The following is a 24069-nucleotide window of genomic DNA, read 5'->3' on the forward strand; positions in this document are numbered from 1 at the left end:
GCTTTACACTAAAATGTTGACAAGAGAAGCTAGTAACAAAGGGACACCGATAAGTATTCTTAACACCGTTATTGACTACTCTATTCCTCAATAGGTCATCACGGTCAGTGTTAATAACCTGACCTAATGTATTGCTGAGGGATTCAGAACTATAACCTTTAGCCTTAAACCGTTTAGTGAGAACTTGTGCTTGAGCTAGAAAGGTGTCATTGTCAGAACAGTTACGTTTAATCCTAAGGAATTGACTCTTAGGTACCGATTTAAGCCAGGATCTATGGTGGCAACTGTCAAGGGGTATATAAGAGTTTGTTGGCGGGCTTAAAATAAGTGGAGGTAACAAACCTCTCCACACCAACAGAAATCGTACGGTCCAAAAAGTGGATCTGTTCTAAACTGGCTTTGTAATTCAAATGTATACCCCTATTGTTGGTGTTCAAAAAATTCATGTAGTCTGATAAATTAGACTCACTGCCATCCCAAAGGAGGAGGACATCGTCTATGTAGCGAACCCAGAGGATGACCTCTGATCTTGGCTCAGCATAGACGACGTCCTCCTCCCATTTGGCCATAAAAAGGTTTTGTCAAACTTAGCCCCCATAGCAACCCCTCTATCTTGGCAGTAATAATGACCGTTAAACCAAAAAAGTTATGGGTCGCTGCATATTCAAGCAAAACCATAATAAAATTAATCTGCTCTTGAGGTAAAATCGATCCCCTATCCAGGTAATATCGGACAGCTTCAAGGCCCAAATGGTGAGGAATCACTGTATAAAGTGAAGTAACATCGGCCGTTACCAGCCACATCCCTACCTTAGGTTTATAATTGGACAGAAGATTGATAATGTCACGAGTGTCCTTCACGTATGATGGCATTGCGCGAACTAAAGGTTGTAAGAAAAAAATCGATGTACTTGCCCACCCGGGACATGACAGGGTCAATCCCACTGACCATGGGACGCCCCGGAGGGCAAGTAAGACTCTTATGTATTTTTGGCAAATAGTAAATTATCGGAATCCTCTGTGCCCTTGGCACTAAAAATGCTTTCTCTTTTTTATTCAAAATAGATCTATCAAAACCCCTAGTGACAATCAATTCTAATTCTTTCTTATATTTTTCGTTGGGATTATACAATAAGGGACTATAGGTACTAGTATCTCCCAAAATGCGATACATCTCATTCATATAGTCGTCTTTGTTCAAGACAACTATTCCCCCACCCTTATCCGCAGGGCGAATGACTAAATTGTGGTTCTTGCACAAGGATTCAATACCCAAGTCAATCTCCTTTTTATTTTTCACATGTCTCACCCACATAGCTTCAAGGTCTTTAAGAGCCAAATCCCTATTCAATGAAGGGGCCAAGTGCCCAGGCGGGTTAAATAAGGATGCATTGGCCAAACCAGAATGGGAAAAGTAGAAGCAAGAGCCCTAGGGGGGTTATATGGATTAGAAGCCATATAGCGTTGGACATTAAGTTTACGCACATATTTATGTATAGTTGATGTTACGAGATGGAGCAAACTTTAAGCCCCTATCTAGAACATTCATTTCAGGATCCGTTAAAACTTAGATTGAAAATCCCTGTCCCAACTAAGTCCTTGCTCTTTTTGGGCTTAGTACGCCTCCCCCCTCTAGTTCCTCTTGAAGCTCGACTACCCTTTTTATTCCTTGGCCAGTTTTGGGAAAACCCTAATTTTGTTGTGCATGCATATTGACATTGGATGCATCATGATGTTCAACATGATTAAAGCCATAATAGCCAGCATCCGTCCTAGCATTAGTTTGTGATCTGGGAGAGGGTTTGTAGAAACCTTCATTCGGACCCACAATGTCTCTAATGCCGCGTACACACGACCAGACTTATGTTCGACAGACTTCCGAAGGAGTTCTGCCGGAGTTCTGCCGGAGTTCTGACAGAGTTCTGACGGACTTTCCGAATGAGCGGACTTGGCCACACACAATCACACCAAACTCCGACGGATTCGAACGTGAAGACGTACGACTGGACTCGAATAAGGAAGTTCATAGCCAGTAGCCAATAGCTGCCCTAGCGTCGGTTTTAGTCCGTCGGAATAGCATACACACGAGCAAATTTTTCGGTAGGAACTGGGTGCGGCGGAGTTCCGTCGGAAAAATTTGAAGCATGTTCCATTTTCTAAAGTCTGTCAGACTTTTGCGAATCAAAAGTCCGTTGCAGCCCACACACGATCGAATAGTCTGCCGGAATCCTCTAGGGAGTCCATGACCCCACCTGCGACCACGACTACGTGGAGGGCCTTGTAAATTATGATTGGATTGTCCCTGTCCATAATGTCTCCAAGCAGCAGGTCCGTTGTTAGGACCACCTCCACCCCTACCATAATTAGAATAGGGAGGACGTGTTCCTCTGCCTGCCTGATTTTGTGATTGTGTAGCTCCGTTTGGGGACCGATTCCGCCCTGTTCCAGAGACTACAGGATAACTCGGGGGACCAAGAGGCTTGCTACCCTGTTTCCCCTAAAATAAGACCTAGCGTGAGCGTCGGTGATGGCTGCAATATAAGCCTTACCCCCAAATAAGCCCCACCCTCTTTCCCTGAAAATAAGCCCTACCCTGAGAATAAGACATAGAAGGACTTTAACTAGGGCTTATTTGGGGGGTAGGGCTTATATTGCAGCCATCGTCGACAATCACGTTAGGTCTTATTTTAGGGGAAACAGGGTAGCACCAGGGTCAGAACCCTGTGGTGTTATATCCATAGTATCCAAAGTACTCACTAGAGAGTGAGACGCAAGGGGTCGCTGAAAAAGGACAGCCAACGCTGATATTTGTCCTTTAATGGTGCTTAACGCCAATTTCTGGTCCACCCCTTGCTGAAGAAACAGCAGGATCCTGGATATAGAAAAGGAATGCGGATGGCATCCTTTCTCCTCACACATGGAGATGTAGGCCTTCCAGGTATGAAGATATATCTTCCAAGAAGAAGATTTCCGTGCTCTCAACATAGTTGGGATCATGGAGTCCGACAGACCCCGTTTCCTTAACACCTGGCTCTCAATAGCCATGCCATTAAAGCCAGCGATGGTAAAGCAGAATGGAGAATCGGACCTTGAGACAGAAGGTTCTCTTGCAAACAGCAGTCACCATGGAGCGTCTGCCACCAGGCGCAATAGGTCTGCGTACCAAGGATGTGGAGGCCAATCTGGGGAAATCAGTATTACTGGTATCCCTTCGGCTTCCACTCTGCGAAGCAGACGTGGTAACAGTTTCAGTGGAGGAAAGGCGTAGATCAGCTGGTACTGATCCCACAGAGCCACCAGCACGTCTGCCACGTCTGCCCTCGGATCTCTTGTCCAGGACACGAATCTTGGCACCTTCCGATTGAGATGGGAGGCCAGAAGATCCACATCTGGTGTGCCCCACCATAGGCACAGTAGCCTGAACACTTTCGGATGCAATGCCCATTTCTGGGTCCAGCATCCGACGACTTAAATAGTCTGCCTGCCAGTTCTCCACACCTGGGATGTAAATGGCTGACAGGGCCGGTACATGTAGCTCTGCCCACCGAAGTATGTGAGCAACCTCCCGTGTGGCGGCCAAGCTGATTGTTCCCCCTTGGTGATTAACGTATGCCACAGCAGTGCCATTGTCTGACTGGATCCTGATCGGACGCCCTTGCAGTCTCATTGACCATGTGGAGAGGCATAGCCTGATCGCTCTCAGTTCGAGCGAATTGATCGGCAACTTGGATTCCTCCGTCGACCAGAGGTCGAACTCCCATCACTCCACCCCAGCCGAGTAGGCTGGCGTCCGTTGTGGTCACCGTCCATTTCAGAGGTAGAAACTACTTCCCAGACTGAAGCACCAGGGACCTCAGCCACCAGATCAGGGAACCCCTGACTAACTGGCTCACTTTATCAAGATCTCCTTCTGAAGGACTCTGGTGTGTAACTGGGCATATGGTACTGCCTCGAAGGAGGCCACTATGAGTCCCAGGACTCGCATGCAGAAGCCCAGCGACGACCACTTGCGGTTCATCAGCAGTTTTACCGCGGCTCAGAGTCTGCAGCTTGTCTGAAGGGAGAAACACTCTTGCTTTCCTGGAGTCCAGCAGCAAGCCTAGGTACTCCAAATGCTGAGTCCGTACTATCACCAACTTTTTTAGGTTCAACAGCCCCCCAAATTCATGCATGGTGATCGCCACATCCTCTTCTATTTCTGAGGCGAAAGAAGCTCTCAGGAGGAGATCGTCTAGGTAACCCACCATCGCGATCCTGCGTTGCTGTAGGAATGCCAACACAGGAGCCAATACCTTGGTAAAGACTTGCCGGGCTGATACCAAACCAAAAGGGAGAGCCACAAACTGGTAGTCGGCTTCCCCGACTGCAATCGCAGAAATTTTTGATGCCAGAGGCATATGGGTATATGCAGGTACACATCCTGGATGTTTAAGGGTGCCAGGGAGTCCCACTGATGGAGTGCAGAGGCTACTGGGTGAACTGATTCCATTCTGTACCTCTGCACTTTCACAAAGTGATTGAGGGCTTTTAGATGCAAGATTGGACTTACCCCTTCCAGGTTTGAGTTGAACTCCTGGAAACGTTCCAATTCCGGAACAGGTACAATCACCCCGTGATTCAGCAGGTCCCCTACTGCCCCCAAGAGCCGGGAGAACGGGTATGATGGAGGGGAAGAATCTGTTTTGCGGCCAAGAGAGGAAATCTATCTTGTAGCCATAGGAAATCAGATCGCAGACCCATTGGTTGGAAAGTCGAGAGGGCCACCGGGCTGCAAACTCCCGAAGGTGATCCCCCCACCCGAGTCATGGGTCGGGGCAAACCTTCAAGCGGTAGCACTTTTGCGGATGCCAGTACTGGTCGCATGGTTGACCCCACAACCGTAAACAAGGAACGAGCCACTGCCTCGGCCTTCCTGTCCGTGGGATCCTTAAATGCAGGAGTCCCTTCTACCGGGATCGTGGTTACTTTGTTTAACCTGGATACTGGGGGGTCCACAACCGGAGCAGCCGACAACTTTTTGAGAAGGCTCTCCTCAAAGGGGCAATGCACCTCCATGTATTTGGGGACCAAAAGGTCCGTTGCAGTCGACCCCATTCCTTGTAAATGAACTTGTCAAAATAAGTCAGATACGGGAACACTTTAGGTGAATGGCTGGCTTACGGGACCCAAAAGGGACCGCTACATCAGCAGAGGGATCTGCTGGCTCCTGGATCTTCAGGGTATCACGCACAGCTGTGATAAGTGCGCCAACAAGCGCTTTGTCGCGCACAGACCCGGACGGGGGCTCATCCTCACTGTCCGAATGGTCCTGGTCAGTGTCATCTGAAACGACAGAGCAGGGGTCACCGGCCTCAGCAGGATCAGAGTCTGCATCAGAGCTCTCCCCAGAGGAGGGGGGGGGGGCGGGGCCGCTTTTTAGCACCTTGCGCCCACGCACCACCTCCATCTTGGCAACGAATGAATTGAGGACCGCCGACAAGGCGTCCAAGGGCACTGCGCATTCCGCAGGCGAACCGGTTGCAATTGCCTGGACTTCGGGGAAAGAAACACCAGTTTCTGAAGCCATGCTGACCCTACCCTGTCTGCCACCCAAAGGGGACTTAGGACAGTGACAGTCCCACCCTGCTTACGGCTGCTGGCTCAGGGGCTCTTTCCCGCAGGACTCACCACCCTGAAGGGTTCTGCGCTATCCAGCAAGTAGTGCCTGTGGTCTCTGTTGGCTCCCAGGTGCAGAGGGATCTGCTCTGTGTCAGTGGAAGCTGCTGCTAATGGCACTGAAACCCCTCTGCAATGAGCTCAGGCTCAAAGGAAATGGCTGCCCAGCGTCCCTGTAAGGACATAAAACACTGGGAAAATGTCCGCCAGAACACAGGGACACATGCTGCCACTAGAGAAAGCTGAAAAACGTGTTCAGGCTTCTAGAAAATGGCCACCGGTGTCCAGTATAAGAACAAATCACTGGGAAAATAGCCGCCGAAGCATAGGAGAGCATGCTTTTGCTTTTCCTTGCCCACACCTAAGATGGCCGCTGAAATCATGAGGAACAGAGCTGAACAAATGGCGGTGTTCAGCGCTGCAAGGGACACAGGCACAGCCTCACAGGCATGAGAAACAGGACTCAGGACACAGCCAGCCAGCACAGCCCGCCAACAGGTGAAAGCCCCCCCCCCCCCGGAGAGCCCCTGTACAGACACACACACACACACACACACACACACCGCTCAGCAGACACATGCAGCATCCCCCACAGGCGGGGGGAGGGAAGATAGGGACAGGGAGAGAAGAGAGGGAGGTGAGGGACCCCAGAATCAACCTCCCAGGGAATGCCCAGCTGCTCAGCCCAACCGAGGCAGGGAGAGCTGTACTTACCAGTCCTGAAGAGCTGGGAGACATTCCATTACAGACCCACTCTCTGATCAGTACTAGCCTCGGCACACTGTGACGCAGACATCAGTAGCCCGGTCATATGTGCACCCCGGAGCATAAAAGCTCACGACCACCTCTGGAGCTGAGATTTCGTCGTGGCCAACCCAGCGCGGAGCTTTGGTCTGCACACGCTCGATGGCCAGGCTGGGGAGACCACAAGGATAAGGGTATCCAGCCTGTCACTCAGCAGGCTGTTGATAGCAGATTCCAGGATCTATAATCTTGCGCAAAAAGCCAAGCTTCTGCAGAGAAAAAAGATGGGCAGATGGGCCCGTCAGGGTTCCTAGGTCCTTCTCCTTCACTAGGCAAAATAAAACTGAGGCTGCAGTAGCATGCTGAGGGGTTGTTACCTAAGGGACCACCCCTTGGGCGGAACTAGAAAGTTCTAGTTTTAGTATCACATTAACATGCCTAGTCTTCTCCTGAAGGTAGCACAACAACCCAATGGTCTATAGAGAGAAGCTGTGTCAGTCAGTGAATATAAGAGAAAACGGGTTTTGCTTTTTGAGTAACATACACTTTCAGGTGAATCTGCCATAATGCAAAATACCTGTAATTGAAGCCCCCATATTCTCTAACTCCGGGCTGCATTTCAGTTCCAAGACAGTGATGCTGAGCCTATTCACCTTCACTGTATCCTCATTGGCCTTAAACACTTGCGCAGCCCAGGAATTAGAGGAAGGCACCATTTATCTGAGGTTTCTCATGCACAAGAAATCCACACCTGGTTTAAGTCAATCATAAAAGTAGACAAGCCGAGTGATACAGATTCCCGTGTTTGCAAGCGTGTAAAGATCCCATCGATTGGCCCGATCTCGGCATATGAGGCAGGGACGTAGCTTCCAATCATAGCCATAAAGACAATTAGGCCAACCTAAGAAAGTGAACAGAGGGGGATACAGTAAGAGGTATGAGGCTACTAGCAGACATTCAGCAAGATTTAAAATTCTATAAATTGTATAAAAAAGTACTAAAACTAAAAAAAAACACAAATAAAAAAAAAAAAACGTTATATTTACAAAATGCTGGAACTAGACAGTGTTAGAAAAAATGGATTTTTAAATACAGCTTACCTGTAAAATCCTTTTCTTTGAATACATCACTGGACACAGAGCAGTTATTCATGACTATCTGGGTTATACGCTACCCAGGGCCGTCTAATTTTGATTCGGCCCTGGGCAAACATTTTCTTGGGGCCCCCCCTCCATTCTGAGACATACAAAAAATAGCAGGTAGACTCAAAATCAATTTACTGCAGCAGATCATGCAGTGATTGCAATTGTTTGCCAGAGGTTACAGCCTATCCTTACTGCTCGCTGGCTGGTTGCTAGATGTTACAACACATAATTTCTGCTTGCCGATTGGTTGCTAGAGGTTAATGCAAATTACCACTTACTGACTGGCTGCTAGAGATGAAAGCAGATCACTACGGTTCGCTGATTGGTTGCTACAGGTTAATGCACATCATTACCTCTCACTGAGCAGTGGAGCAATCCTAAATAATTGAGCAAGTAAAGGGGCACATTAATACACATACTACAGGAGAGTGTCAGAGAGTGCAGGCATACTACAGGAGAGGTTCAGAGACTGCAGACATACTGCAGGAGACAATCAGAGACTGGGGACATACTGCAGGAGACAATCAGAGACTGCGGACATACTGCAGGAGACAATCAGAGACTGCGGACATACTGTAGGAGACAATCAGAAACTGCGGACATACTGCAGGAGATAATAAGGGACTGCGGACATACTGCAGGGGACAATCAGGGACTGCGGACATACTGCAGGAGGCAATAAGACTGCGGACATACTGCAGGAGGCAATAAGACTGCGGACATACTGCAGGAGACAATCAGAGACTGCGGACATACTACAGGAGATAATCAGAGACTGCGGACATACTGCAGGAGACAATCAAAGACTGCGGACATACTGCAAGAGACAATCAGAGACTGCGGACATACTGCAGGAGACAATCAGAGACTGCGGACCTACTGCAGGAGACAATCAGAGACTGCGGACCTACTGCAGGAGACAATCAGAGACTGCGGACCTACTGCAGGAGACAATCAGAGACCTGGGACATACTGCAGGATACAATCAGAGACTGCGGACATACTGCAGGAGACAATCAGAGACTGCGGACATACTACAGGTGATGGTCAGAGAACTTTCAGCAACGCACAGCTTGACAGTTGAATAACACAGCTCAGGGTTTAAGCAGTCAGGCATTTTATGGGTGCAAGGACATACCTGAGCAGCCAAACACACTACATACATTTAGAGGTATGTGGGCGGGGCTTCCATTCTCTGATCTCACTATAACAGCTGGGAGCTCCACTATTGCTTTGTAGGGGGGCCCCGTTACCCGTGAATTGGGGCCCCGATGAAGGTTTTGCAGAGTGCACAGAGGACACGGGAGGTTGTATTCCCGCGCTAGCCAGCTGAGAGGGGGCGGGGCCGGGAGCTCCACTGACGCTCTGACCCCGCCCCCATGCAGCCTGTATGCTCTTCATAGTTTCATAGTTAGTAAGGTTGAATAAAGACACCAGTCCATCCAGTTCAACCTGAGTGAGTGTCTACAATTGTCCCTATCCCCATACATTGCACACTCACATCTGTCCCTACACTCAATGAGCCCACAATCCAAGGTCCCCATTCATATACTAGGGCCAATTTTGGACAGAAGCCAATTAACCTACCTGCATGTCTTTGGATTGTGGGAGGAAACCGGAGTACCCGGAGGAAACCCACGCAGGCACAGAGAGAACATGCAAACTCCAGGCAGGTAGTGTCGTGGTTGGGATTTGAACCAGCGACCCTTCTTACTGCTAGGTGAGAGTGTTAACCACTACACCACTGTGCCGCCCGATACTGGCTGGAGAATAGAGGTCCGGGGGTGGGGCCGGGAGCTCCACTGACGCTCCCACTCCGATCACTGCTCTAACTACAGCCGCTCTGTTCTGAGCATACAGGCTGCACGGGGGCGGGGTCAGAGCGTCAGTGGAGCTCCCGGCCCCGCCCCCTCTCAGCTTGCTAGCACGGGAATACAGCCTCCCGTGTCCTCTGTGCACTCTGAAAAACCTTCATTGGGACCCCAATTCGTGGGTAGCAGTGCGGGCCCCCCTACAAACATTGGGCCCAGGGCAGGTGCCCCGTTTGCCCTGTGCTAAAGATGGCCCTGACGCTACCTCTAGGTGAATGGACACTGGCAACCAATAGCAAGAAGGTTCCTCCCATATAACCCCTCCCATATGGGAATTACCTCAGTTTTGTAGCAAGCAATGAAGAGTCCCAGGAAAGAGGGGAGGGATCTCTGTGTCTCATGATGTATTCAAAGAAAAGGAATTTACAGGTAAGCTGTATTTAAAAATCTGTTTTTCTTTATCATACATCACGGGACACAGAGCAGTTATTCATGACTATCTGGGATGTCCTAAAGCAATGCACCTGAGAGGAGGGATACACAGCTTAGACAAGTCGCAACTGTCGTTTGGCCCTATAAGGCCGCCTGCAACACGCTATGACCAAAGATTGCCTCTTCTCGAGACCTGACATCCACCTGATAAAATCTGGTGAATGTGTGAACTGAAGACCAATCGGTTGCTCTGCAGACCTGAGCCATAGACACCAGTCGATGCACTGCCCACAAAGCACTAACCCCTCTAGTGGAATGTGCTTTCAGGTCTCTCGGTGGATACCTATGCCTCAACTCATATGCCCGAATGATAGTTTGGCGAATCCACCTTGAGATAGTTGAAGTCGTAGCTGCCTGTACTTTCTTAGGGCCCTCAGGCAGAATAAAATGAGTCTGTTTTCCTGAAAGGGGCTGACGCCCTTAAGTAGACTTTAATAGCCCTTACTACATCCATGCATGGAGTAACTTTTCTTCCTTAGACCCTGGATTGGGAAAAAAGGAGGGCAGAATAATATCCTGATTCAAATGAAAATCGGAAACTACTTTTGGCAAAAATTCCGGACGAGGGCCCAAGACTGCCCTGTCCTGGTGCAGAATCAATTAAGGTTCTCTGCATGAAAGGGCAGTTATCTCCGACACTCTTTTGGCCGAAGTTATGGCCACAAAGAAGATTAATTTACTGGTCAATAGGACTAAAGGAATCTGCTTAATAGGCTCAAAGGGTAGATACTGAAGGGCTGATAGTACCAAATTCAAGTCCCAGGGGCATAAGGGGGGCTTAATCGGTGGTCTTAGGTGCATCACTCCCTTAACAAAGGTACGCACCAAGGAATGGGCTGCAATTGGTTTTTGGAGAAAAAAAACAGATAAGGCCGAAATCTGACCTTTAATTGTACCCAAGGCCAATCTTAAGCGTATTCCTGCCTGAAGGAAAGCAAGGATCTTTCCAAATGTATACTAACGAGGATTCCAACCTTTCCCTTCGCACCAGGAAATGTATGATTTCCAAACACTGTAGTAAATGGCCCTGGAAACCGGTTTCCTAGCATTTATCAAAGTGGACAAGGCTGCACCTCTAACCCCGCAGTCCTTTAATACCCTGGTCTCAATAGCCAGGCCGTCAAATTCAGTGACCGTAAAGCAGGATGGAATATTGGTCCTTGGGACAAAAGATCCGGGCGTAACGGAAGGAGCAACGGGTCCCTTACTGCCAATTTCACAATCCCGTGTACCAGGACCTCCTGGGCCAGGCTGGGGCCACCGGGATCACTGTTCTTAGTTCCTCTTGTATCATATGCAGCAGATGTGGCAGGATTTGGATTGGAGGAAAGGCATACAGCAGGGAATACTGGTGCCAAGGAGTCACCAATGCGTCTGTCACGACGGGAAGGGACCATTCCCCTGGCAACAACTTTAACCACTTCAGCCCCGGACCAATAAACACCTTAAGGACCAGGGGTCTTTTTACAATTTTGCACTGCGCTGCTTTAACTGGTAATTGCGCGGTCATGCAATATTGCACCCAAACGAAATTTGCGTCCTTTTCTTCCCACAAATAGAGCTTTCTTTTGATGGTATATGATTGCCTCTGCGATTTTTTTTTTTTGCGATATAAATGGAAAAAGAGCGAAAATTTTGAAAAAAAATGATATTTTCTTCTTTTTGTTATAAGAAAAATCGAATAAACTAAATTTTAGTCATACATTGAGGGCAAAATTTATTCAGCCACATGTCTTTAGTAAAAAAAATGTCAATAAGCGTATATTTTTTGGTTTGCGCAAAAGTTATAGCGACTACAAACTAGAGTACATTTTCTGGAATTTACACAGCTTTTAATTTATGACTGCCTATCTCATTTCTTGAGGTGCTAAAATGGCAGGGCAGTACAAACCCCCCCCCCCAAATGACCCCATTTTGGAAAGTAGACACCCCAAGGAAACTGCTGATGGGTATGTTGAGCCCATTGAATATTTATTTTTTTTTGTCCTAAGGGATTGAATAATGACAAAAAAAAAATAATTTTACAAAAAGTTGTCACTAAATTATATATTGCTCACACATGCCATAGTTATATGTGGAATTGCACCCCAAAATATATTCCGCTACTTCTCCCGAGTACGGGGATACCACATGTGTGGGACTTTTTGGGAGTCTAGTCGCGCACGGCACCCCGAAAACCAATCACCACCTTCACGATTTCTAAGGGTGCAAATTTTTGATTTCACCCCTCACTACCTATCACAGTTTCGAAGGCAATAAAATGCCAAAATAGCACAAAACCCCCCAAAATGACCCCATTTTGGAAAGTAGACACCCCAAGCTATTTACTGAGAGGCATGTTGAGTCCATGGAATATTTTATATTTTGCCACAAGTTGCGGGAATATTACAAACTTTTTTTTTTTTGCACAAAGTTGTCACTAAATGATATATTGCTCACACATGCTATGGGCATATGTGAAATGACACCCCACAATACATTCTGCTGCTTCTCCTGAGTACAGGGATACCACATGTGTGGGACTTTTTGGGAGCCTAGCCGCGTACGGGACCCCGAAATCCAAGCACCGCCTTCAGGATTTCTAAGGGCATACATTTTTTATTTTACTCCTCACTACCTATCACTACCTATCACAGTTTTGAAGGCCATAAAATGCCAAGATGGCACAAAACCCCCCCAAATGACTCCATTTTGGAAAGTAGACACCCCAAGCTATTTGCTGAGGGCCATGTTGAGACCATTGAATATTTTTTTTTGTCCCAAGGGATTGAATAATGACAAAAAAAATAAAAAAATTTTTTACAAAAAGTTGTCACTAAATGATATATTGCTCACACATGCCATGGTTATATGTGGAATTGCACCCCAAAATATATTCAGCTACTTCTCCCGAGTATGGGGATACCACATGTGTGGGACTTTTTGGGAGTCTAGTCGCATACGGCACCCCGAAAACCAATCACCACCTTCAGGATTTCTAAGGGTGCAAATTTTTGATTTCACCCCTCACTACCTATCACAGTTTCGAAGGCCATAAAATGCCAAAATAGCACAAAACCCCCCAAAATGACCCCATTTTGGAAAGTAGACACCCCAAGCTATTTACTGAGAGGCATGTTGAGTCCATGGAATATTTTATATTTTGCCACAAGTTGCGGGAATATTACAAACTTTTTTTTTTTTGCACAAAGTTGTCACTAAATGATATATTGCTCACACATGCTATGGGCACAAGTGAAATGACACCCCAAAATACATTCTGCTGCTTCTCCTGAGTACAGGGATACCACATATGTGGGACTTTTTTGGAGCCTAGCCGCGTACGGGGCCCCGAAAACCAAGCACCGCCTTCAGGATTTCTAAGGGCATACATTTTTTATTTTACTCATCACTACCTATCACAGTTTTGACGGCCATAAAATGCCAAGATGGCACAAAACCCCCCCAAATGACCCCATTTTGGAAAGTAGACACCCCAAGCTATTTGCCGAGGGCCATCTTGAGACTATTGAATATTTTTTTTTTGTCCCAAGGGATTGAATAATGACAAAAAAAAAAAATTTTTTTACAAAAAGTTGTCACTAAATGATATATTGCTCACACATGCCATGGTTATATGTGGAATTGCACCCCAAAATATATTCAGCTACTTCTCCCGAGTATGGGGATACCACATGTGTGGGACTTTTTGGGAGTCTATTCGCGTACGGCACCCCGAAAACCAATCACCACCTTCAGGATTTCTAAGGGTGCAAATTTTTGATTTCACCCCTCACTACCTATCACAGTTTCGAAGGCCATAAAATGCCAAAATAGCACAAAACCCCCCAAAATGACCCCATTTTGGAAAGTAGACACCCCAAGCTATTTACTGAGAGGCATGTTGAGTCCATGGAATATTTTATATTTTGCCACAAGTTGCGGGAATATTACAAACTTTTTTTTTTTTTTGCACAAAATTGTCACTAAATGATATATTGCTCACACATGCTATGGGCATATGTGAAATGACACCCCAAAATACATTCTGCTGCTTCTCCTCAGTACAGGGATACCACATGTGTGGGACTTTTTGGGAGCCTAGCCGCGTACGGGACCCCGAAATCCAAGCACCGCCTTCAGGATTTCTAAGGGCATTAATTTTTTTATTTCACTCCTCACTACCTATCACAGTTTTGAAGGCCATAAAATGCCAATATTGAGACCATTGAATATTTTTTTTTTTTGTTCCAAGGGATTGAATAATGACAAAAAATAAAAATATTTATTTTTTTTACAAAAAGTTGTCACTAAATGATATATTGCTCACACATGCCATGGTTATATGTGGAATTGCACCCCAAAATACATTTTGCTGCTTCTCCTGAGTACGGGGATACCACATGTGTGGGACTTTTTGGGAGCCTAGCTGCGTACGGGGCCCCAAAAACCAATCGCCACCTTCTGGATTTCTAAGGGCGCAATTTTTTTATTTCACTCCTCACTACCTATTACAGTTTCGAAGGCCATAAAATGCCAAAATAGCACAAAACCCCCCCAAATTACCCCATTTTGGAAAGTAGACACCCCAAGCTATTTACTGAGAGTTATGTTGTCTGAACGAAAAAAAAGAGATTGATCGGTGGGTATGCCCACCATTAGATACCTCCCTTCCTCCACCCACTTCTAATGATGGACATACATGCACCATTTATATATGCCGAAGCATGGGGGCATCCTCCCGCAAAAAAGTTATGCCGCGTACATACGTTCAAACTTTTCCATGGGCAAGCCCTCCGTCGGAATTTTGACCGTATGTACGCGGCATTAGGAGCAAAATCGCTCCTCCACCCCTTATGCCCCCATGCTTCGGCATATATGCTCTTTTTTAACTGTGGTGGTGAAATCACCTCCTACAGCACTGGAGTCACGGCTTTATGTATCGTGGGAGCAAACGCTGTTGCTGTCAAGATAAATAAATCCGCGCTGCAGCTGAATGGCGTACCTGCTAAGCAAATTATGGTTAACGTTAAAACAAAGTAACATCACAGTAAAACCTTACCATACCATACCTGCAAAGCAAATGCCAAAAAAACCAGTAAAAAATAAAACATTTTTTAACACAACCTGTGCCTAAAATATATATATGCCGAAACATGGGGGCATCCTCCCGCAAAAAAGTTATGCCGCGTACATACGTTCAAACTTCCACGGGCAAGCCCTCCGTCTGAATTTTGACCGTATGTACGCGGCATTAGGAGCAAAATCGCTCCTCCACCCCTTATGCCCCCATGCTTCGGCATATATGCTCTTTTTTAACTGTGGTGGTGAAATCACCGCCTACAGCACTGGAGTCACGGCTTTATGTATCGTGGGAGCAAACGCTGTTGCTGTCAAGATAAATAAATCCGCGCTGCAGCTGAATGACGTACCTGCTAAGCAAATTATGGTTAACGTTAAAACAAAGTAACATCCCAGTATAACAGTAAAACCTTACCATACCATACCTGCAAAGCAATTGCCAAAAAAAACAGTAAAAAATAAAACATTTTTTAACACAACCTGTGCCTAAAATATATATATGCCGAAGCATGGGGGCATCCTCCCGCAAAAAAGTTATGCCGCGTACATACGTTCAAACTTTTCCACGGGCAAGCCCTCCGTCGGAATTTTGACCGTATGTACGCGGCATTAGGAACAAAATCGCTCCTCCACCCCTTATGCCCCCATGCTTCGGCATATATGCTCTTTTTTAACTGTGGTGGTGAAATCACCTCCTACAGCACTGGAGTCGCAGCTTTATGTATCGTGGGAGCAAACGCTGTTGCTGTCAAGATAAATAAATCCACGCTGCAGCTGAATGGCGTACCTGAAAACATGAAAAATGGTTAACAATAACACAGTAAACAGTAAAGTATAAAAAATTAGAGAGAAGAGAGAGAGAGAGAGAGAACAATAAAACGACAACTATTTTTGGTTTTTATATTTTATATTTTTTTTGTTTTTTTTATTTTACTTTTTTTTTTTTTTATACACTTTTTTTTGAACTGTAAACTGTAACAACTGTAATGGTTCGGGTCTCTCAAAATGCGATGGCATCTTGGGAGACTCTGTGTTAGTGTGCCTAGCCTGTGAAATGCTGTACCCTACGCTAATACTTCACTAGTGTGTGGTAGCGTTCAAAACACTCACCCTGACAAAGACCAGGATTGCCAGGACAGCGTGGACAATAAGAACGGGTGTCACGCCTAAATCCGCGCTTGGTACAGACACGACATCTTTTTTGGGGGGTTCGTTGGGTAGGGGTACTCGGGAGGACATAAGAATAATGCCTCTCATGCAGCCGGCTTACTGCATTTGTTTGGGAATGGTGAGGTGCAGAACCCTCTGGATACAGAAGCTCTGTGACAACCTCTCTTTGGAAGAAAAGAAAGGTTAATGTCCCGCCTGAAGTTTTGTATAGCACAAAAGCATTCAGCAAAGCCAATTGAAATAAGTAAGCAGACACTTTTTTGTACCAGCGTCTGGCCTTACGGGAAGCTAGATACGGCGCCAACATCTGGTCATTGAGGTCCACCCCTCCCATATTTTTGTTATATTCGTGGACACAGAGGGGTTTCTCCACAATACCAGTCGCCGTAGAAATTTGGACCGTCGTGTCTGCATGAAGGGAGGTAAGAACTAAAACATTCTTATTATCCCTCCACTTCATAGCGAGCAAATTATTACACCGATAGCAGGCTCTCTCCCCCAGCCTAAGACGGGAATCTACAAGCTGCTGGGGAAAGCCCCGGCGATTAGGTCGCACGGTGCCACATGCTCCAATCTGATGATCAAATAAATGACTAAACAGTGGCACGCTGGTGTAATAGTTGTCCACGTACAAGTGGTACCCCTTTCCGAATAAGGGTGACACCAATTTCCACACTATCTTGCCAGCGCTTCCTATGTAATCAGGGCAGTTCTCCGGCTCTACGTAACTATCTTTACCCTCATAAACCATAAAGCTCCATGCATAGCCTGTGGCCCTGTCACAGCACTTATAGAGCTTGACCCCGTATCTGGTACGCTTGTTGGGAATGTACTGTTTGAATGACAAGCGACCAGTAAACTTAACCAGGGACTCATCAACGCAGACAACTTTTTGGGGAGTAAACAAGTCTGCAAAACGTTGGTTGAAGTGGTTTATGAGGGGCCGAATTTTGTAGAGCCGATCGTATTCAGGGTCTCCACGTGGACGACAAAGTTCATTGTCACTGAAGTGCAAGAACCGCAAGATCTGCTCGTATCGTTTCCTGGACATGGAGTTAGAGAACACGGGCATGTGGTCAGCCAGATGCGTGGACCAATAAGCCCGCATCCTCATGAATTTATGTGTGCCCATGTTGAGGGAAAGGCCCAGAAAGGTCTTAAATTCGGAAACCGTAACTGGTTTCCAATCTCTGGCAAGAGACGGCAACTGGGGATTAGCGGCGATGTGTTGACCAGCATATAAATTGGTTTGGTCCACAATAGATCTATAGAGATCTTCCGTGAAATACAGAGAATAAAAATCGAGTGGCGTAAAATCATCTGTATCCACCTGAATACCGGGTTGGGCAGTGAATGGGGGAAGTACTGGTGCTGCAGAAGTGGTGGGCACCCAATCAGGATTGGCGAATTCTGCAGGAAGGGCACTATGGGAACGACGGGCCTGTCTTCGTCTTCTTGGTGGCAGGGGGACACTACTTGTGCTTGCCACCTCGCCAGCTTGAACTGCACTTATGGGACTCGCCACGTCACCACGTGATACTGCAGTGCTGGATGTACGTCCAGGGTGTACTAGGCCGCTGGTGCTTGCCAGTTCACCAAAAGGATGAGCGGCGCTAGTACTGGCTCCATACTCCATACAAGGGACTTGCGGTTCCTGCACCTCAACAACATCAGAAGATCGGGGTCGGGTACGCCTGAAGTTAGCAGGGACCTCTTCTTCGTCGTCAGAGCTATCTGACATGGAGACGCTGTCCTCTACAGGTTCGTATTCTGAGCCTGAATCTGACAGATCAGTGTCTTCCTCTTCACTATCTGTCATGCTCAGAAATGTGTAGGCCTCTTCACTAGTGTACCTTCGCTTTGCCATTTTGGGCTCTAAATTTAGGGGTACAGTAGCGAGACTCACAGGTAAAAAAAGCACCTAGCCTGTCAGCGACTGTATAAAACGCTACAAAAAAAAACTGTTAGCGATCGCAGGGATCAAGCCTGACTCTGCGAACGCTGCAGTTATGTGTGTTGTGTTTTGTAAGTGACAGTGATCGATCGATACTGCACTTGGGTGGGCTGGGCTGGGCTGGGCAGAGGGGCAAAACGCAGGTGCTAGCAGGTATCTGGATTGATCCTGCTAACAATGCGTTTTTTTAGAACCCTAAATTGCTGGGCACGCTAGTATAGATCTGATCAGATCAGATATTGATCTGTTCGGATACTATACCACTAAGGGAGGTGTATGCTTTGCGCGTGGGTGTTAGCGGTACTGGCACTAACCTAGCACTGCCTGGGGCGACGCAGACCCTTTCTGACCCTAAAACCAAATTTATATCACCCGCCGGGTGATCAGGGGGTTAAACCTTTATTAGGTAATAAATGGCGGGTGCCCTGATGCTATAAAAAGCGAACTACCTAACCAGCGTCACCCGTAACACTTATACGGTGATCACTGGTGAAAGGGTTAACTAAGGGCAATCAGGGGTTAAAACCTTTATTGGGTATTTATATGGGGGTACCTGAAGCTTTATAAAAACCTGACAGGGAACCTAAATAACTAAATAACTAACTGGCTAACCAGCGTCACCAGTGACACTTATGCAGCGATCGCTGGTGAAAGGGTTAACTCTAGGGGCAATCAAAGGGTTAAAACCTTTATTGGGTTATATATCGGGGTACCTAACGCTATAAAAACCTGGCGTTGAACCTAAAAAAAAAACTAGCTTCTTAGCGGGACCAGTGACACTATTGCAGCGATCAGAAAAACGATTGCTTAGTGACACTGGTAAAAGGGGGTGAAAGGGTTAACTGGGAGGGCAATCAAGGGGTTAAACCTTTATTAGGGGGGGTAGGGGGCTACCCTTGACCTAAAGGGGCCTAACACTAGCTGCCCTGACACTTTTTACAGTCACAACTGTCACTAAATGTAGTGATCAATAAATAAATGAACACTGCACTAGTGACACTGTGACTGGGGGGGGGGGGGGGCGGGGGGCCGATCGGGGGGGGGGGGTGATCGGGGGGTGACTGGGGTGAAATGTGTGCCTATGTGTACCTATGTGTCAGTGGACTGTTGGTGCACTTACTTGTGTGTCTTCACTCCGCGCTGTCCGGTCAAAAAGACCGCCACGAGGAGTGTGACATCACTTCCTCCTCCTGTGTTTACATTTTCACAGGGGAGGAAGTTTGTCACTGGCCAGGAGCGATCGAGAGGGGATGGCCAGAAACCAACGGCCATCCCCTCATCGTGGATCGCTCCGGCACCGAAAGGGACCGCCGTATCCAGCGGGAGGGGGTCCGATCGGACCCCCCACCCGCTGGAAGGCAGGCACGTACATGTACGTGCTTGTGCCTGCCTGTGCCATTGTGATGACGTACATTGGCAATACGGCGGTCCTTAAGTGGTTAAATAGTCCGCCCCGGTATGAATACTGCCGACAGAAACGGCATATGCCTCTCTGCCCATCTTAATATGTGATCCACCTCTTTCTGAGCCGCTACGCTCCTGGTGTCCCCTTGGTGGTTGATATAAGTGACCATTGTGGAATTGTCGGTTTAAACTCGGACTGGGAGACCCTGCAGCTTGGTCGTCCAGAAATGCAGAGCTAGTTGGGCTGCCCGAATCTCCAAGAGATTGATGGGCAAGGCCTTCTCTGCTTGAGACCACTGTCCCTGGACCAATGCTTCCCCCAGAACTGCTCCCCAGCCAAGACGGCTAGCGTCCGTGGTCACAACTTTCCAGGCCACTGGTGGAAAGGATTTTCCGACCTTTAAATTGCTGGTTTTTGACCACCAAGTTAGGCTCCCTAGAGTCTGTTGGGACAGGACCATAGGATGATCCAAAGTAAGAGTGGTTTTGTTCCAAGCGCTTAAAATGTTGCTCTGGAACAACCTGGAGTGGAATTGAGCATAAGGGACTGCACTGAAACACTAAACCATTTTGCCCAATAGCCTCATACAAAGGCGAACAGATGGTTTCTCTTTTTTCACCCTCCGGATGAGCTCCACTATGGAGTTGATCCTTACAGAAGGTAGAAATACCTTTTCTTGGACAATATCCAAGTTTAGGCCCAAGTACATTAACACCTGAGTGGGGTGAAGGTTTGATTTGTTTATATTCAGAATCCAACCTAGGTGTTGCAAAACTTGTACGGTCTTTAAGATGTTTTGGACCAGGACGGGATGAGATTTATCATTCAAAAAAAGATCGTCCAGATATCCTACCACAGCAATTCCCTGGGATCTTAGGACTGCCAATACAGGGGCCAGAATTTTTGTGAAGACCCGAGGAGCCCTGGCTAACCCGAACGACAATGCGATGGATTGAAAATGTCGCCCTTCTACAGCAAAGCGCAGAAACCATTGATGTGGCATGGAGATGGGCACATGAAGGTATGCATCCTTGATATCTATGGAAGCAAAGTAATCCCCTTTCCTTAGGGATGTTACCACTGAGCGAGTTGATTCCATACGGAAACTTTGGACATTTAGAAACAGATTGAGGGATTTGAGGTCCAAAATGGGCCTTACCTCCCCATTCGGTTTCGGTACGGTGAACAGGTTTGAGTAAAACACTTTCCCCATGCGGGACCTCGATGATTACTCCCTGCTTTTGCAGATGCTCTAAGGCTAGGAGCAGACAATTTCGTTTTCTCTGGTTCCACCGGAACTCTTGAGCTCAAGAACCAAGTTGGAGGGAACTCCCGAAAACTCTATCTTGTAACCGGACGTTATGATGGAAATGACCCACTTGTCCTGAACCTGTTTTCCCCAAGCATCCAAAAACAGCCGAAGTATTCCCCCACCCATAAGACCCTGCGTTTTTTTAAAGCCGGACTGTTGAGGCCGTCGATACCAATTGGGAGAAGAAGAACTAGGTCCTGAAGCACGGGGAATCTTAAAGGAGGGTCGCTTATTCTTCCTATTAACAGGGAGCAAAGTGCTTTTCCCACCTGAGATCTTCGCCAAACAGGCATTCACCATGAAAGGGAAAAGCTGCAAGAAGATTTTTGCATGGTGTTTCAGCCGACCAGTTTTTCAGCCACAAGACCCTGCGCATATGTACCGACAGAAGTGTACAACGAGACATCTGTTGGATCGCATCTTTTAATGAGTCTACTGTAAAGCACAAGGTGCGAGGGAGCTCCGATAATTCCTCGGTAGCTTCTCCTTGACAAGGAAGTTTCCTGACCAATTTCTTAACAAGATCTTTTAAGAACTGGCCGATGCCAATAGCCGCTATCGCTGGCTGAACAGCTGAGCCGCTGTCCCCTGTCCATTCATCTTTAATGCTTAGAAAGGGACTGGGAAATCTGTGTCCTCAGTCCCTTTCCCTATCTCAAAAGGGGAGATGTCAGGGGTCTGTTTAGAACCTGATATCTCACTAAAGACCACCGACAAGGCTAATAAAAAAAAAAAAAGAAGTATTAAAAAAAATAAAGTGTAAAAAAAAAATTATCAAAAAATATAATTGTAAAAAAATAAAATTAAAAAACTGACAACACTAAAAACCCAACCCCACCTACACTGTCCACTGCCCCCCCCTTCCCCCCAAAAAAACAAAAAAAGTTGTAAAAAAAAAAATACATAAAAATAAGACTGGCACTATCCACTGCTCTACTGAAACCAACCTCTGCCCTACTGACATTGTCCACTGCCTCATAACCCCCACCCCTTGCTCAGAAGCACTGTAAAAAAAATATTAAGAGAAATATTGAAAAAAAACAAAAAACAAATTGTAAAAAATAATAGATAATAATATAATAAAAACAGAAAAACGACTGCCAGCGTCTGCTGCCCTACTGACACTGTCCAACCCCCCCCCCCCAAATCATTGTGAAAAAAAAGTACAAAAATAAAATAGTAAAAAAATCGGACACTGTCCATTGCTCTACTGACACCGTCAATTGCCTTAGTGACAACACCCACTGGCTGCCAAAAAGCATTTTGAAAATAAATAAATAAAAATACAAAAAATGAAATTGTAAAAAAATAATAATAATAAAAAATAAATAAAAACTACTGACGTCCACTGCCCTACTGACACAATCCTGAACAAAATACCTGTCACAGTACACTGTACACTCCTCATCTGCACATTCTACCAACCACCATACAACTCTGCACTCTTCTGCACATAATACCCACCTCCATACACTCTGCACTCCTCTTATGTACATAATACCCACCCAATATACACTCCTCTCCCTGCACATACTACCCACCACCAAACACACCCCACTCCTCTTCCTGCACATGCTACCCACCATCAAACACACCCTACTCCTCTCCTGCACATGCCCACCACCAAACACACCCCACTCCTCTCCTGCACATACTACCCACCACTAAACACACCCCACCCCTCTCCTGCACATACTACCCACCAAATACACCCCACCCCTCTCCTGCACATACTACCCACCACCAGACACAACCCACTCCTCTCCTGCGCATACTACCCACCACCAAAAACACCCCACTCCTCTCCTGCACATACTACCCATCGCTATACACTCCGCACTGTACATTCCCTAATTAACATTACTGCATTCTTTAATATGCAAGTCATCTCAGACTCTATAAAAGCACACCACATTTAGCCACGCCCAACATTTACCACAATTTAAGCCACGCCCATTTTCACAGTGGCGCACCCCATTTTTTTCTTCTGTGCCCAGGGCCCACTTTTTATCTTGGACATGAGCCCACTCATTTCATAATACGCCCCTGTATATATACTTACCTTTCTAGCTGCACATGTCTTAAAGCAAAAATGCTTGCTGGCCTGCATGCATCCGAACCTTCCAGGTCATATACCTATAACCCCTGTTGTCTTGTACTACATGTAGCAACATTCAAGCTTGTGAGAGGAACAACTGCATGCAGCAGAAGGTATAGATGGAATACATGCAGCAAGCAAGGAGCAGTGAAGTGGTGGCATTTTAAGTCATAGTCCACCAGAAACATAGGAATAGATGGACTTCTATTACAGGACTTACTTTCTTTTATAAATGGGTGACAGGATCATTTTATAAGGGATACACTGGGATACATGAGTAGATAAAGCATCACAAGTTACTGGCTAGGCTTACTGAGCTAACTTACTTTTGGACATTTTCATCACCAATGTTTTATCTCTTATACTTTCCTACCATTGCCTGTTAACATTACCTGTTTGAGATACACACTTTTTCCACATGAATTGGGTCCTGTGAGAATTTTAATTCTCTTTTCTTTTTCACAAGTCTGAGCTGGATTTGGAACAAAAGTTCCAGTGCAGAATACCATTATGGGGTGTCTAACAGCCAGACAGACAAGAAAAAACGAGAAAGTAAGATGATGAGAAATGGAAAATAGCATAAAATGTATGGCTTGTTCTAAAACAAGCCCATTGTGCAGTAACAACTTTATGTGCTGCAACAAACTAATATACAGTAAGTAAATACAATTCCAATCTTTTACTACACCACGCTTTGAAGCGTGTATAAAACTACATATGCTGGCACCATAATATTATAGAAAACTGTAAACCTAAAGCCGCGTACACACGGGCGGACTGTCTGGCCTACTTAGTCCGCCGAAACACATTTCAGTGGACAGTCCGCTCGTGTGTGGGCTTCAGCGGACTTTTTCAGCGTGCAGTCTGGCGGACTAAGTATTTCGGAATTTCCGTAATACTGTCCGTCGGACTCGCATTTCGGCGGACAATCCGCCCGTGTGTGTGCCAGTCCGCCGTACTTTTGAAATGAGCGGACTTTTCCCGCCCGGAGAAAAGTCCGCTGATTTCGAGCGGGTATCCAGGTAGGCGGGGCCCGCGAAGGAGACGTCGCTGGCCCCGTCGCCTGGTATGGACTTAAAGGGGAACCCCAACGCCGAAAAAAATCGGCGTGGGGGTCCCCCCCAAGTCCACAACAGACCCTTGTCCGAGCACGCTACCCGGCCGGCCGGGAAAGGGGGGCGAGCGAGCGCCCCCCCCCTCCTGAGCCGTACCAGGCCGCGTG

At 46.7% G+C, this 24069-nt stretch overlaps 1 protein-coding gene across 1 annotated transcript in view; it reads right to left on the reverse strand.

Annotated features, from left to right (window-relative positions):
* The window catches only part of MSH5 (mutS homolog 5), a 360046-nt gene that overhangs the window by 21971 nt on the left and 314006 nt on the right, over positions 1–24069 (reverse strand). Inside the window, exons 18-19 of the mRNA XM_077460730.1 lie at positions 23240–23366; positions 7151–7300 (exon numbers count right to left, since the gene is read on the reverse strand). Coding sequence (XP_077316856.1) covers positions 7151–7300; positions 23240–23366 — 277 coding nt within the window. The remainder of the gene's footprint in view (positions 1–7150; positions 7301–23239; positions 23367–24069) is intronic.

This window comes from Lithobates pipiens, unplaced genomic scaffold, assembly GCF_037356315.1.
Source record: "Lithobates pipiens isolate NorthernLeopardFrog02 unplaced genomic scaffold, aLitPip1_a1.2 Scaffold_1, whole genome shotgun sequence".
Taxonomy (NCBI): Eukaryota; Metazoa; Chordata; class Amphibia; order Anura; family Ranidae; genus Lithobates; species Lithobates pipiens.